The 14122-nt window shown below is 39.9% G+C and overlaps 2 protein-coding genes across 4 annotated transcripts in view; both read right to left on the minus strand.

Annotated features, from left to right (window-relative positions):
• Window positions 1–14122, minus strand: part of LOC128380154 (fibroblast growth factor receptor 1-A-like) — a 40667-nt gene that overhangs the window by 19060 nt on the left and 7485 nt on the right. The gene's annotated exons all lie outside the window — the stretch shown is intronic.
• Window positions 819–13882, minus strand: marchf5l (membrane-associated ring finger (C3HC4) 5, like). Of its 2 annotated transcripts, none has more exons than XM_053339870.1 (7): window positions 13783–13882; window positions 11833–11914; window positions 10999–11201; window positions 7733–7863; window positions 7482–7653; window positions 6682–6848; window positions 819–3141 (listed from the first exon to the last, which is right to left on the minus strand). In XM_053339870.1, exons 2-7 carry the CDS (start codon window positions 11859–11861, stop codon window positions 2977–2979), a joined length of 867 nt encoding a protein of 288 aa, XP_053195845.1. In that variant the 5' UTR covers window positions 11862–11914; window positions 13783–13882; the 3' UTR covers window positions 819–2976. The 2 variants fall into 2 exon arrangements, with proteins under 2 accessions (XP_053195845.1, XP_053195846.1); XM_053339871.1 differs by having other exon boundaries at window positions 11833–11941; window positions 13783–13872.

The raw sequence follows: 14122 nt of genomic DNA on the forward strand, positions 1-14122 counted from the left end.
AAACGCCCAGTATAGCAGAAGCAGCCAATCAAACGCTTAGGTTAGAAGCACCAGCCAATCAGTGAAGGAGGTGGGCGGGACTTTAACGCCATTTAGAAACTGAGCGTCACCGCCATCTAGTGGCCAAAAGAGAGAACTGCAACAATAAATACCAACGAGAAGGGAAAAATATGAGAAATAAACAAATAAAATAGAAATAAAAAGGTTAAAAATAGTAATATTATAATTATTACATTTAAAAACGGAGAGAGAGAGTAAAAATGTGATAAATTCATGTGCTTTTAACTGATAAAGTGGTGATATAATGTCAGATCTTTCTATGAGTAAACTTCGGGGTTGGGAAGATTACTTTGGAATTGTAATATGTTACAGTTTACTAGTTACCCTAAAAGTATATATTTCAATTATTTAATCAAAGATAATGTTTTAGATCCTGAATTCAAGCAAAGTTTTTCACATTGCATTGGTACTTGCCGGTATCTGTAAGATGTCAGTGACTTTCCTTCCTTTCTTTCCTTCATTTAATTTCATCTTTCCTTTCTTTGTTCCTTCCTTCCTTCTTTCATCGTTCCTTCCGGTCTTCTTTTCCCTCCTTCCTTCCATCTTTTTAATGATCCAGCCCACATGAGATCAAATTGTTCTGCATGTGGCCCTTGAATGAAAATGAGTTTGACCCTCATGCTTTACATGGTATAATTGTGATAAAAGGTATTAAATAACACACTATGTGGCATTAAAAAGGTTTTAATATCTGGAGTTTACCTGCTTCGGATGATTTATAATCCAGTTAGGGGCACAAAGTAATAAAAGACGACACATTTGAGTTTTACAAAGAGCTTTATTAAACAATTCAATCACTAAGACATAAAATAAGAGCTCCTTTTAAACATACACATACACGACTGGAGGGAAAGTGTGCAATTAAAGTTTCAGAGCATGTTTAATAATCCAAAGAGGGCAGGATTATGGGACATTTTTGTGTAAATTGAGGTAAATTTAAGAAGGACATCAATTTCTTTCTCAATTTTCAAGAGCAAAATCTTAAACTTTATTCTTTTACTTCACATATTCCAAATAAATATGAACATATCAGCGCTTTAATAAATGTCCAGTGACCACATGGATCTCAAGGTTAAACAACTCTGTTTCAGCTTTGCCACAAGAGGAAGTGCATTAAAAGAAAAACCCAACAACCACCAAATAACCACAAACTCAACCTGTGCAATAAAACTCTGAAGTGATTTTACTGTTTTATTAAGTCTCTCTCTCTTTTTAAGTTAAGTTCTAAGAGTATTTTACTTTCTACCCAGAGAGGAAACTACAACATAAATCTGCAAAAAGCGACTATGATTCATCAGGTCAAACTATTAAAACGATATCACACAGAGGAGCAGAGGAGCGGTCGATGTGTTGACCAATAGAAAGTTATTTAAGGTGAGTCGGTTGCATTGAAAACAGAAGGATCAGACAGGTGACAGTACAGCAGAAAGAGTTAAAAGACGAGTTCACGAGTATTAAATGAACAGCAGGGAGGGAAAAACGGTGCTAAAGGTCAGTGTGAAATATTCAAATATCAGGAAAATATCCAGGAACATTTACCCAGATAGAAACAATCAGAGCAGCACAGGAGGAGAAAAAGAGGTTTATCAGGCAGTTAAATGATACCGTCGAGTTTTTTTTTGTATACTTTCTTTAAATAAGGCACATTAAAAGGAAGACGTTAAAGCTCCTTTCAGACATAGATATGCAACGCTGCTGCCTTCATCCATCTGTTACTGTTACTGTCAGGCCTCTGAGGCTCATGTGACCTTAATATTCTCCTTTTTTATCCAATTTAAAATCTGTATATCTCACTTATTGGGATCAGTTTGATGTGGCACTTTTTTTACTCCATCATCTTTATTTTAATCAGGACAGTAGACAAACTTCTATACTTACTATAATCCAGGTGTGCTCAGAGGTCTGTGTGGAGGACTCATGGATGTAGAAACCATGAATTTAACTGTTTTAATAATAACACTGAAGGAAAAGAAACTACTTAATGTAGATTGTTGTATGAGTCCCCTCAACATAGAAGGAAATAATCATTTCAATAGACTTTAAATTCTTTAAATTGGGCAATTTAACATGTCTTCTGTTTCTTTTCGTGCATAAAAGATGGTGAATGAGTGATTTATTATGCTTAATTAATAAGAAGAACAAGTGTGTGTTAATTTTCTGTATGTTTCATCTTCTGCTGCTGATAAAAACGGGTGATTTTCTATGCTAATGTTCTATGTGCATTTACAGAAAATGCCAAAAAATATTGTTTAAAGAAATATATACACAGTCTGAGTTTGTAAGATTGCAACTTTAACTTTAATATAAATGTGACTCAAGCCTTTAATTCAGACTTGAGACCGATGTGTAAAATTAGCCTTCACATTTAGAACATGCATGTCTGAAAGGAGCTTCATATAAACTGGATTTAAGGCTTAAAAAGTGGTGTAAATATTAAACAACCATTAACTTGCTATCAGTAAATAAATACCTGCTCACACCTGGACTGACTTCTGACTTTGTGAGAAAATAAGGCAATAAATCATCTTTTATAAACATCTTCAAGTATCTTTGTGACTGAGAGTTTAAAGAGAATTTAAAGCTGAGATTTTGTAGACTAATATATCTGCTGCTGTGTTAGTGGTTAGTATTACCAGTGATACAGTGGTACACAGTTATAGCTGAAAGTTTGGGGTCTGAACACTTTAACAGTAAAGTCATATCACTCCACACACTCGCTTATCCTTCTCTTCGTCTACACAATCAATCATCTTACAGTAGTTTCATATTTAAATGTTCTGCAGAGTTTTATCATAAAATATATGGTTTTGTACCCTCCTCTCCGGCTTCATTCCTTCCTTCCTTCCTTCCTTCCTTCCTTCCTTCCATCATTCCCCTCACAGATGTTTTTATTTCTCGGTGAACTCATTCATTCATTCATTCGTTGCCGCTGTCCTCGGTGTCCTCGTCTCCAGCTTCATTCTGTCCGTCTCCGTTCCTCTCGGGGTAGTTGAGGATCTGCCGGTTGGCCTGAATGATGTATTGCTGCTGCTTGAAATACACCTTCATCACTCCCTTCATCACCACAAAAGCGATGCCTCCCTGTGGGGGGAAGGAGAGGAAGAAGAAGAGGAGGAGGAGGACAGAAAAATTAAAGTGAGTGACACATAAATGCTGCAGAGCTGCTGAACCCTTTACATACTATTCAATAGGGGTGGGAATCACCAGAGGCTCCACGATACGATATTGTCAAGATACTTGTGTCACGATACCATATTGTCAAGATACTTGTTTCACAATACGATATTATTGCGATTTTAAATATATTGCGATATGCTGTGATATATTGGAATTCATTAAGTTTTTCCAACTGCAAATTTTGTCCCCAAAGTAAAACTTCTTGCGGTTCGAATCCTGACCAGAGGAATCACCAGAGGCTCCAAGATACAATATTGTCATGATACGATATTATTGCGATTTTAAATATATTGCGATATGCTGTGATATATTGCAATTAATTAACTTTTTTCAACTGCAAATTGTGTAAAACTTCCTCCTACAGCGCGCACAGGCCCGTCGCAACAGGACAGGCAAACCAAGCAATTGCCTGGGGCCCCGAGCTGGCCGGGGGCCCCCAGACAACGACTGGTTTTGAATTGAATGCAACGACAAACTGTGTGCGCGTCCCTTTAATGCTGTGATGGTCAATGCAGGAAAGTGCAGCGACACTGTTATCGGAATCCCCCTCAAGGGGGCCCCCCACACTGTACTGTGTATGGTTTGTTATTTGTGTTATTACGTTACGTGTTGGACTAAATACATGGACATATTGAGGAAAATATTCCAGTTTTATGGAAACGGATTTCATATTTCACAAGAATGGATATTTGGCGAGCTGTACAGAAAGTCCTGTGTCATAAGATGATCGTTGTGGATAAAGGGAAGACTTTGAAGGTATGTAGCATTATAGCTGTTCTTACTTTAGCTGAGTGGCTAGCCGAGCTAATTGCTAATACTATTACGGCTGTGAGCAACCATATAAGTCGTGAGTGGTCTTGAATGAATCAGGACAATCTAAGCTTTCTAACAATGTACGGCATGAATATATATGTTTAAGGGTTGCTGTTTAAAACATTCAGAAGAACTTGTGGCTACCTACTAACATCCGTCCCGTCCCGTAAGAGGAACAGCGTGCGTTAAGAGGATAAACTGCTCTTCATTCATAGGAACATACACTCTGCCTTTTCACTCTAGAATACGGTGTGTAATGTGTGTCTATGTGTGTGTGTTTAATCCAAGACATGATGTAGTCATGCATTGGAGTGGAGGAATGTTAGCATTGATGTGGCAGCCAGGTACAGAATTACGAGTTCGTTTTTTACATTGATCAGAGTCAACTGACTCACTTGCGTTGCTGCTGCCTCTACCGCTACTCGTTTTTTGTTTTCAAACGACGCATCGACGCACAGTTTTTGCGTCGACGTATTTTTTGCGTCAGCGTAATCGATTACGTCGACGCGTCGCCCCAGCCCTACTTTGAAGCTGATAAAGACATATATGAGGTCCACCATGAGCCAAGAGAGGCTCACAGGACTGGCCGTTATGTCAGTTGAGCGTGATGTTCGCCGGTCTTTGGACATGGAGGACATTGTGGTTGCCTTTGCTGAAGCCAAGGCTCGCAAACAGCAGATGTAGATATTTTGCATATTTTTTAAAGGTTAATCTTATATGTGTGTGTGTACTTTTATCTATGTTGGATTTTATATTTAATACCGAATTTGCAGTTTGTTTATATGTTGATTGCAAATGTTATACATACATACTGTGTGCATTAGCCTATATGCAACATTTGTAAGCAGTATTTGCAATGTTAAGAAATATTTTATTGATATAATGTGTGGTTGAACTTCAACAGTGTGTCTATACTGTGGTTCCTGTAGGCTTTGGGCGGCCGGGCGTAGGTTTTTTTTGCTGTGGTCCAGGGGGTGTCGGCGTCGGTGGGCGGTGGTGGTGGGGGGGCCTCCAAGTTCATTTTGCTTGGGGCCCCCAAATTCCTTGAAACGGCCCTGAGCGCGCAGGTGGTCGAGTGGTTAGAGCACATGCCATATACGCAGCCGACTCCGGTTCCAATCCCGATTGGCGGTCTTTTGCTTCATGTCACACCCCCTCTCTCTCCCATGTTTCCTGTTGGTCTACTGATAAATAAACACGTCTATATCAACAAAATGCCTAAAAAGACCGTCCCTCCTGCATGCTGACTGTCACCTCTACTCACCAAAAACAAACTGGAGCCATCTAGTGGACTGAAAAAGCAATTGATTTTACTATTCCAGTATTTTATAAGATCAATCAAACATTTATTAATGACTAAATAATATGAATTGATGCAGAGACTAATTATGAGTCAGTATTTAAGGGTTAATCGAAGCCTCGTGCACAGACTCTGTGGGCGTCTCCAGCTGCTGTTCAGCTTCATGTATGTGCAGCAGTCTAAAGTCCACATGTGAGGGTGGAAGAGGATGTAGATCTGAGGGTGTGGTGAGTAATAAATATACCGTCTGCAGCTGAGCCTATCAGAGTGAAGCATGAAAAACATCAGCTCAACAAATGTAAAGATGACTCATCAGGAAATCAGACGGTTCAACACAGACACACAAATACAGTCTGTCTGAGCCACATCCATTTAAATATAATTATATTACTATGTATTACTTTATGTGTAGCAGCAGTGTTTGCACTGTAATGCATTTCAATACTAAATCATGAAACATAATTTTTATAGGAGAAAGAAGAAGGTCATGACTCACAGCACATAAACAGGCAGATTATTGAGTTATAACAGACCAGCCTGGTGTGTGTAGAAGTGTGTGTGGTGATTAAATTAAACTAATCACATTACTTTGACTTATGAATGAAGATGTATCAACATATAATAATCTGTTGTGTTACCCTGAGATGATGCAGAGATTTAATCAACTGACTCCACACAGTTCAAAGCAGCAGATACAGTGAGAATTACATGTTCATTTAATGCAGGCCTATGTAAAGGTGTTCCTGCCTTAACTACTGCTGAATTAAACACATCTACTTGTTTGATAATGCCTAATTAAACTGATTAAACTGATTTAACTGAATTTTTGCCCACTTGGGGGCAGCAGAAACAAGCAGTCAACACAAAACTCTCACATATCATCATCTTTTAAGTTTGAAATGTTGAACTTATTTCCACATCCAGCAGTTACTGATCAACATTATCATTCATTAGTTCATTGTGTTTCTGTTCACCTGCTGAATGTAAGTCCAATATTCTGTCTCTTTTAGCTCTGTTAACTGTGTCTGTTAGCAGGTAGTGTACAGTGGCTTTTTTTTTTTTTTTTTTTTTACAGTTTTTTCTCTAAAATTGACTCTATAAGAGCGCTGAGAGTGAACTAAAACAGTAAAGTTGAAGCCAGACAGCAAAACAATGAGCTGAAACTCACTATAAAGCTCTGTAAAACCGAGAAGAAGCAGAGTCACCATAAAAAAAATGAACATATTGATTATTTGAAGCCCTAATCATGATACCACCCTTATCAATCAGGGTACAGCCATTATTGGGGAGTTCCACCGGCACATTTGAGACAGTACAGAAGTTATACTCACCAGTACGGTTCGCTGCAGATTAGAGGACACTCGTCCAAACAGCAGCCGTCCCACCAGACTGGCGATGGAGGGAAAGACGAGAGCTCCACACAGAGTCCGTGACACAGAGAGGTGATCTCCTGAGGTCAGTCCGTCAGCAGGGACACGGGGCAGGTAGCGACTCGTACCTGAGATTAAACCACAAAGACTTAAAGGGTTACTTAAAACAGTTTCCATCAACCAATTACTGTTAGGTTTGTATGTTTTGACTCCATGCTTACTGAAGGATTCATTAAAACTACAGTTTGCCAAGGATGATTTGTTAAAGACAGACATCCCACTCTGTACTAGAGCTGGGTATCGTTAAAAAAAAAAGGCAATATCAGTACCAATCCAAGAAACCTTAAAGTTACACTGATACCAGCTGAGTACTTCATTAGATACCCATCATTGTTTTATCGTGTGTAACAGTCGTGTAGTGTAGACTCACTTTACAACATTTAGGGGGCATCTTGGCTGCTGAACTGCTAAGCGCGCTAACTCAAATTCACTACGACCACACCACCACAGACGGGTCGTAGCTGCTGTGGCAGTGGACCAATCACATGAGGCATTAAATCCAAGAACCCCTGCATTGATTGGCTGTGAGCAAGTTCATACAAATAGTCATATCTTCTAGCTCTGGGTGCAAAAAGGATCGATTGCAGGTATCGTCTGACAGGAGACGTTTCGATACTACTTGCTGTCGATTTATTTTGGTCAATATCTTAAAAGGTATCTAGTACTGGTATGCGGCCCTACAGGTGTGTGTTTAGGTTTACCTGGTGGGAGTTTGCGCTTGAAGGAGTATCTCTGCCACAGCCTCACAAGATAATCCTCCCAGCGGACCATCTTGCCCAGAACCAGCAGCACAGGGATGGTCGGCAAACCCATCAACAGGAACAAAGGGTCCGCTCGCTCCATCACGTACAGACCCTTCTTATGTCCAACAACCTGCAAGTAAAAACACAAAGGAGGTAAATATCTCTCTCATTATATCTGTGTATTATAATAGTATTTCTAAAGCGCTCACCTGCATGACGGTCACAGCTCCGTATGTGACGGCGGACCAGTAAACGGTCCCGATCACAACCCCAACGGCGGCAAAGGGACTCGCCTTAGACAGAGCTCTGTCGATATGCTGGAGGAAATATACCAACGGACCTGTGGAGACACAAGAAACAAGTCTGATGATGGTCTCTCTATCGTCAGCAAATTCCATCATTGAACTGATCTACTAATAAGTAGTGTGTGTGTATCAAAGCCTGATATATCTTATTCCTCTGTTGTTGTTTAAAAGCTAGTAAAAACATGTCAGAGAGTCACACCACTGCACTGGGTGACATGTTCCTTTATCACCATGAACACACAGACTGTAGTTTATTTAGACTCAGACCAGGGTTATTATAGTCAACGAAAACTAAGACTAAAACTAAAACTAGCAATGAAAAAATAATTTCGTTAACTGAAATTAAAATAAAAACTACAATTAAAACAAAACTAACTAAAACTAAACTGAATTGCAGATAAATTCAGCTTTGTTTTCTCCCTGGGTGACTTCCTGTCCTGCAGCAGCCGCTATGCTTCGTGGTTAAAGAATGAAATTAAAAAGGACTTGATGATAAAACATATTTAGTGTCACACATTCTTTCATCATTTTCAGCTTTTACAAGTCAAGGCTTTCTCTTAATACCTGAAAAACTAAAACTAAAACTAAATAAAAACTAAACTAAAACTACTAAATCACTTGATGAACTCACTAAAACTAAACTGAAATATAAAAGCAAACTGAAAAACTAAAGAAAAATAAAAACTAAAGAAAATTTCAAAACTATAATAACCTTAACTCAGACACACACACACACAGTCCTGCTGCCACAAATACTCACTAGTGTAGCAATACTGGAAGTTGATCTTGTGTTTAAAACCATAATATTGACCAAGGTATCTATGTATAAGTTTTAAAACCCTAATTTTCTCTTTCAACTGGTGTTGTTTCAAGACACACAGAGGGGGAACTCAGTAATGTGCCATGACTCTATATTTCAAAGCTGGTGTAGTGTCTTTTAATTTATGAGGGCGGTCTGTTTGATGGTCGACTAGGGGGTGAAGTCTCTGGATAAGCCTCCAAAATCTGTCTTATGTTATTTTTCTATGTAGTTCTTTCACTTTGGATTTCTTCAGGGAATGTTAATAGGTTTTTGTTTCTCCAATAGAGAGATCGTGTCAGTCACTATATCAAACCTGGTCCAATTTACTCATCTGAGGGTCAAAGGTGACTCTGACCAGATGATGATCTGAGCCGTACTGATGCTATGTCGGCTACACTGGAGTACCAAATGTGGATTCATCCCCCGCTGAAAATAGTCCAGCACCTTTACATTCACTACCTCCTTCCTCAAACTACAGTTGACTTTGTTATAGCTTTCTGAATCCTCTTTGTTATATTGTAGTTTAGTTTAATTCCTGAGTGATTAACACTATCGGGTATTTTATTGATTGAGTGTACTGCTTCAGTTTATATTTCTGCCTGATTGCCTCACTTGGTATGTCGACTGTATCTGTACCAGAGCGTCTGAACCAACTCCTCCAGACTCTGCAACAGCTTCTTACCCACCGGCAGTGAGGACCTTGAATACACTAAGCCTCCCACCTTTCCCCAGATAGAGAGTACTGTGTTTTTATGATTTATAATTTATAACTTGACGTCTGAACTGAAAAAACCCAGAACTGTCAGAAGTTTGGGGCGTGTTGAGTTTGGGTTTTAAAGATAAAGAATAACATCATATCATATGTAAAAAAAAAAAAAAAAAGGGTCTTATTTCATTTTTTCATGTTCCTCTCTTCTTGTTTTATTGATTCCTTTCATCTCATTGTTTTGTCTGATAGCTTGAACCCAAAAGCTCTGTTAAAAAATAAAAGGGTAAAAGGTGAGTTGTGTTTAAGATTTTAAGTCTCCAAACTAGAGCTGGGCGATTATGACAAACGATTATCTCCACACTTGATGAACAATGATGTATTTGCACAGTTTCTTTAGTTTAGTATTTTCCACTGCTGCCCTCACACATGAGGATCTATAGGGAGTGAATGTTTTAAGGTGTGACGCTGTGGTTAAGGTCTAGTTTACTTGATTAGAACTATGTAAAGATGAAGGAAGGAAGGAAAAAGGAAGGTAGGAGGGAGGGAGAAAGCAAAAGAGGAAGGGAGGGAGGAAGGAAAGAAGGACAGAGGAAAGGAAAGAAGGAAGGAAGAAAGGAGGGAAGGAAAGAAGAAGGAGGAAGGGAGGACAGAAGGGAGGGAGGAAAGAGAGGAAGGAACGAAAGAGAGAAGGAGGGAGGAAGGAAGGAAGGAAAGGAGGGAAGGAAAGAAGGAGAGAGGGAGGAAGTAAAGGAAGGGAGTAAAAAGAGGAAGGAACGAAAGAGAGAAGGCGAAGGAAGGAAGAAAGGAAAAGAGGAAGGAAGCTGTGGTTAATGTCTAGTTTACTTGGTTACAACTATGTAAAGATCATGGTTTGGGTTCAAGTCATCACTGGAGACAAGTTTTCAAATTCCTTTAACTTCCTGTCGTCCTCTCGGGTCATATTGACCCCGTCTGTTTTGACTGTTCCTTCTTTCCTTCTGTTCTTCCTTCCTTGCTCCCTCCCTCCTTCTTTCCTTCCTTCCTCTTTTCCTTTCTCTCTCCCTCCCTCCCTCCCTCCCTCCCTCCCTCCCTCCTTCCTCCCTCCCTCCCTCCCTCCCTCCTTCTTCTTTCCTCTGCCCTTCCTTCCTTCCTCCCTCCCACCTTTCCTTCTGCCCTTCCTTCCTTCCCTCTTCCCTTCCTTCCCTCTTCCCTTCCTTCCTTCTTCCTTCCTTCCTTCCTCCCTCCCTTCCATCCTTCCGGATCATTAAATAGATGGAGGGAAAGAAGGAAGGAAGGTGGGAAGGAGGAAATAAGAAGGGAAGAAAGGAAAGACAGGCAAAGGGAAGGAGGGAAGAAAGGTAGGAAAGACAGACAGTGAAGGGCAGAAAGAAGGAAGGAATGACAGACAGACAGACGGAAGGAAGGACAGACAGAAGGAAGGAAGAACAGAAGGAAGAAAGGGAGGAAGGACAGATGTAAGGAAGGAAGGAAGGAAAAGAACACAGGACGGCAAGTGGGCCGGATCACACCCCTTGGCAGGCCGTACCTGGCCCGTGGGCCGCATGTTTGACACCCCTGATCTAATGACATCATCAGAAGTACTTTCTCAAGACACTGTTCATCTGACTGAGCTCTCATGTGTTTAAACTGGTGGAATTCCCCTTTTAAAGTTTCCCTCACCCATCTTGGGGAAGACGATGTGATATTCGGTGCCACACTGAGGACAGCTGACGGCTCCTCCGCTGTTTCCTTTCTGCTTCTCGTCCAGCCAGCGCTGCAGACACGACTGGTGGATCCATTTCGTGCAGCCTTTACACCTGCAGGGGCTCACCCACTCCGCACTGTAGTCGTCTTTCTCTGTGGCAAAACACACCCAGCAGTGTCTGGACGGCAAAACACACACACACACACACACACACACACACACACAAACAAGTTATTTCTATAGTTTCTACTTCTGCTAGATATTTTATGCATAATGTGTAGTCTGTGTATGTAAAGAGCCAAGTGTGACTGTAATCTGTGTGTTGAGGTGAGACGCCTGTACATTTTTTCATAGGCCCAAAATGAATTTCTCTTGAGAGACAATAAAGATCAATCAATCAATCAATCAATCAATCAATCAATCAATCAATCAATCAATCAATAGCCAGGCAGGTTAAAGGACCAGAAAGCTACAGGAATAGTTTATGTTCTTTGTCTGTTTGCTTGTAAAAAGAGTAAAATAAACCAAAATAAACTTCATGCTTGCCTGGACAATGCACTTTTCTTTTTTTTACCTCACATAAGATTCATTCCTGAAGTGCCTCAGTGGCCGCTTGAATTTGAGTTTATTTATTTATTTTTCCTTCATATTAGAGAAGAAACATTTCAGCCAGATCCTGACAGATATTTCACCCAACTCACAAGTTCTTGGTTATTTAAAGAGATGCAGGAAGTGTTTATAATATAATATAATATATTATAATATAATATGAGAGTTTCCATCATTAAAATGACTCCATGTGTTCTTACTTCTCCGGCTGCTCCTCAACAAGGGCCATGGTAGTGAAGAGGCTGTGATGTTATCATGAACCCATCAGACTGCAGCCAGGACCTGCAGCAAGAAATAAACCTTTACTCACTGTCACTGATTCACACAAACACACACACACACACACACACACACACACACACACACACACACACACACACACACACACACACACACACACACACACACACACACACACACACACACACACACACACACACAGTCCTGATACCTTCCTTTATTATGTGCTTTTATTCTTCCCTTGAGTCATATTATCAGCTTTATGTCTCTGATAAGACTGACAGACTGTCTGTTTTGCTCAGTGTAGGAGCCAAAATATGTTTTTGCTTGTATTTATATTTGATTGGTCTGCCCTAACCCTAACCTTTCATCACTCGGTTGATTGACACATGAGTTTCCTCTTATTCTACCTGTTTACTTGGGTGGCGGCGGGAATTTTGGACAAAGGGGGTTTAGTAGACATTTGATATTTTCTGTTGACCATCACCATCGTAACCATCGTAACCGTCGTCACCGTCGTCACCATCGTAACCGTCGTCACCATCGTCACCATCGTCGCCTTCTTCACCATCGTCACCATATTCACCATCGTCACCTTCATGACCATCTTCACCATTTTCTGATGCATAATTAGTCTCTACACTAATTCACATTCATAAATTCCCCATCAGTCATTAATAAATGTTTGATTAATCTTATAGAAAACTTAGTATTTACTATTTTATGATCCAGGGGAACATTTTATAGAATATAATGAATATAACGACATGCTTGAATGCTGATTTTTGAATATGTTTAATAAACACAGGTCAAACTTGTGGATTTACATATTTAAAAATGTTTATATATAAACTGTGTCCAACTAAAAGAGTGTTTTTACAACTCTCAAATGTTAAAATGGGTCAAATTGGACCCTGAACAGTATGTAAGGTTTAAATAATCTCTGCTGGACCATTTTATCACGTTTAGGACTCATTTTAAGGTTCAGGTTTTCCTACATTGAGCCCTGTATGGCAGCATTGTACCTCTCTGAGCTGCTCTAGCTTTATATTGTCTGACTGCTCGTCCTTCGCTCTGTCTCCTTCCTTTGAAGTTGAGGCTCAGGCACTTTGGGACGTTCTCACACTTGACATACGATCTGCGGTCTCTGTCGACGCCTTTAAAAAAGGAAACTGAAGACTCACCTAGTTAAACTGGCCTTTGTCTCGCTTCGTGCTGTCTGCTGTTTGTAATCCTGTGTCTTTACGGTGTTGATGTCTATTTGTGAAGCACTTTGTGACTTTGCTCTGTTAAATAAACTTTACTGACATTTACTCCTTGACACAAGAAACCAAACAGAAACTAAAACTGTCTGTGAAACCCCCCCCCCCCCTCCATTTTTTCATGTGTGACACAACAGTCACTCTCATAAACATGATGAACTGAAACTAGTGATGGAGGAAGTACTGAGATCCTTTACAGAAAAACCCTCATACAGTGAAAGTACTGCAGTATTATGAGTGATCTGATGTATGTATGTATGTATGTATGTGTGTGTGTGTGTGTGTGTGAGTGAGAGTTTATGGTGTATGTGTGTGTGTTTATGGTGTATGTGTGTGTCTGTGTGTGTTTATGGCGTGTGTGTCTGCGTGTGTTTATGGTGTGTGTGTGTGTCTGTGTGAGTTTATGTGTGTGTGTTTATAGTGTACGTGTGTCTGTGTGTGTTTATGGTATGTGTGTATATGTGTGTGTGTGACCTTTAGACACTTACATGTGTGATGCTAACCGAAGCTAACACACTACTAACTTCACTGATATCAGATTTAACGAGTCAACGGCAGCTAAACTAGTTTAATCATTAATATAACCGACCTGCTTACCTGTCAGTGAACAAAACAGCTTCGTGACATTAATATATAACCAGCACCTACCTTAAATATGAGAATATATCCAGATATAAAGTGTTTTTTAGGGTATTCGTTGTGTTTTGCGGCTGTTGTACTGCTGACTTTCTGTGCCGTAAGACCCGCCCTTCGGCTTTAAGAAGCTTTCTGATTGGTCAGCGGCTGTGTTGCATTCAGGACATGTGGGAAAGTCAGAAAATACTAAATCCTCTTCATGTCACTGTCAGATGAAGATTACTGTAGTTTAGTATCATGATAATATACCTTACTGTAGTACAGTTTGAGGTACTTGTACTTTACTGTAGTACAGTTTGAGGTAATTGTACTTTATTGTAGTACAGTTTGAGGTACTTGTACTTTACTGTAG

This window comes from Scomber japonicus, chromosome 19 (assembly GCF_027409825.1).
Source record: "Scomber japonicus isolate fScoJap1 chromosome 19, fScoJap1.pri, whole genome shotgun sequence".
Classification (NCBI taxonomy): Eukaryota; Metazoa; Chordata; class Actinopteri; order Scombriformes; family Scombridae; genus Scomber; species Scomber japonicus.

Excerpts from the sequence above, each read along its gene's own strand:
- marchf5l (XM_053339870.1), bottom strand. The coding sequence starts at position 11,861 with ATGGCCCTTGTTGAGGAGCAGCCGGAGAA. Across the intron at positions 7,864-10,998 it reads CATCGTCTTCCCCAAGATGG|GTCCGTTGGTATATTTCCTC; the intron begins GTGAGGGAAACT and ends GTGTCTCCACAG. Across the intron at positions 6,849-7,481 it reads CAAGCGCAAACTCCCACCAG|GTACGAGTCGCTACCTGCCC; the intron begins GTAAACCTAAAC and ends GTTTAATCTCAG.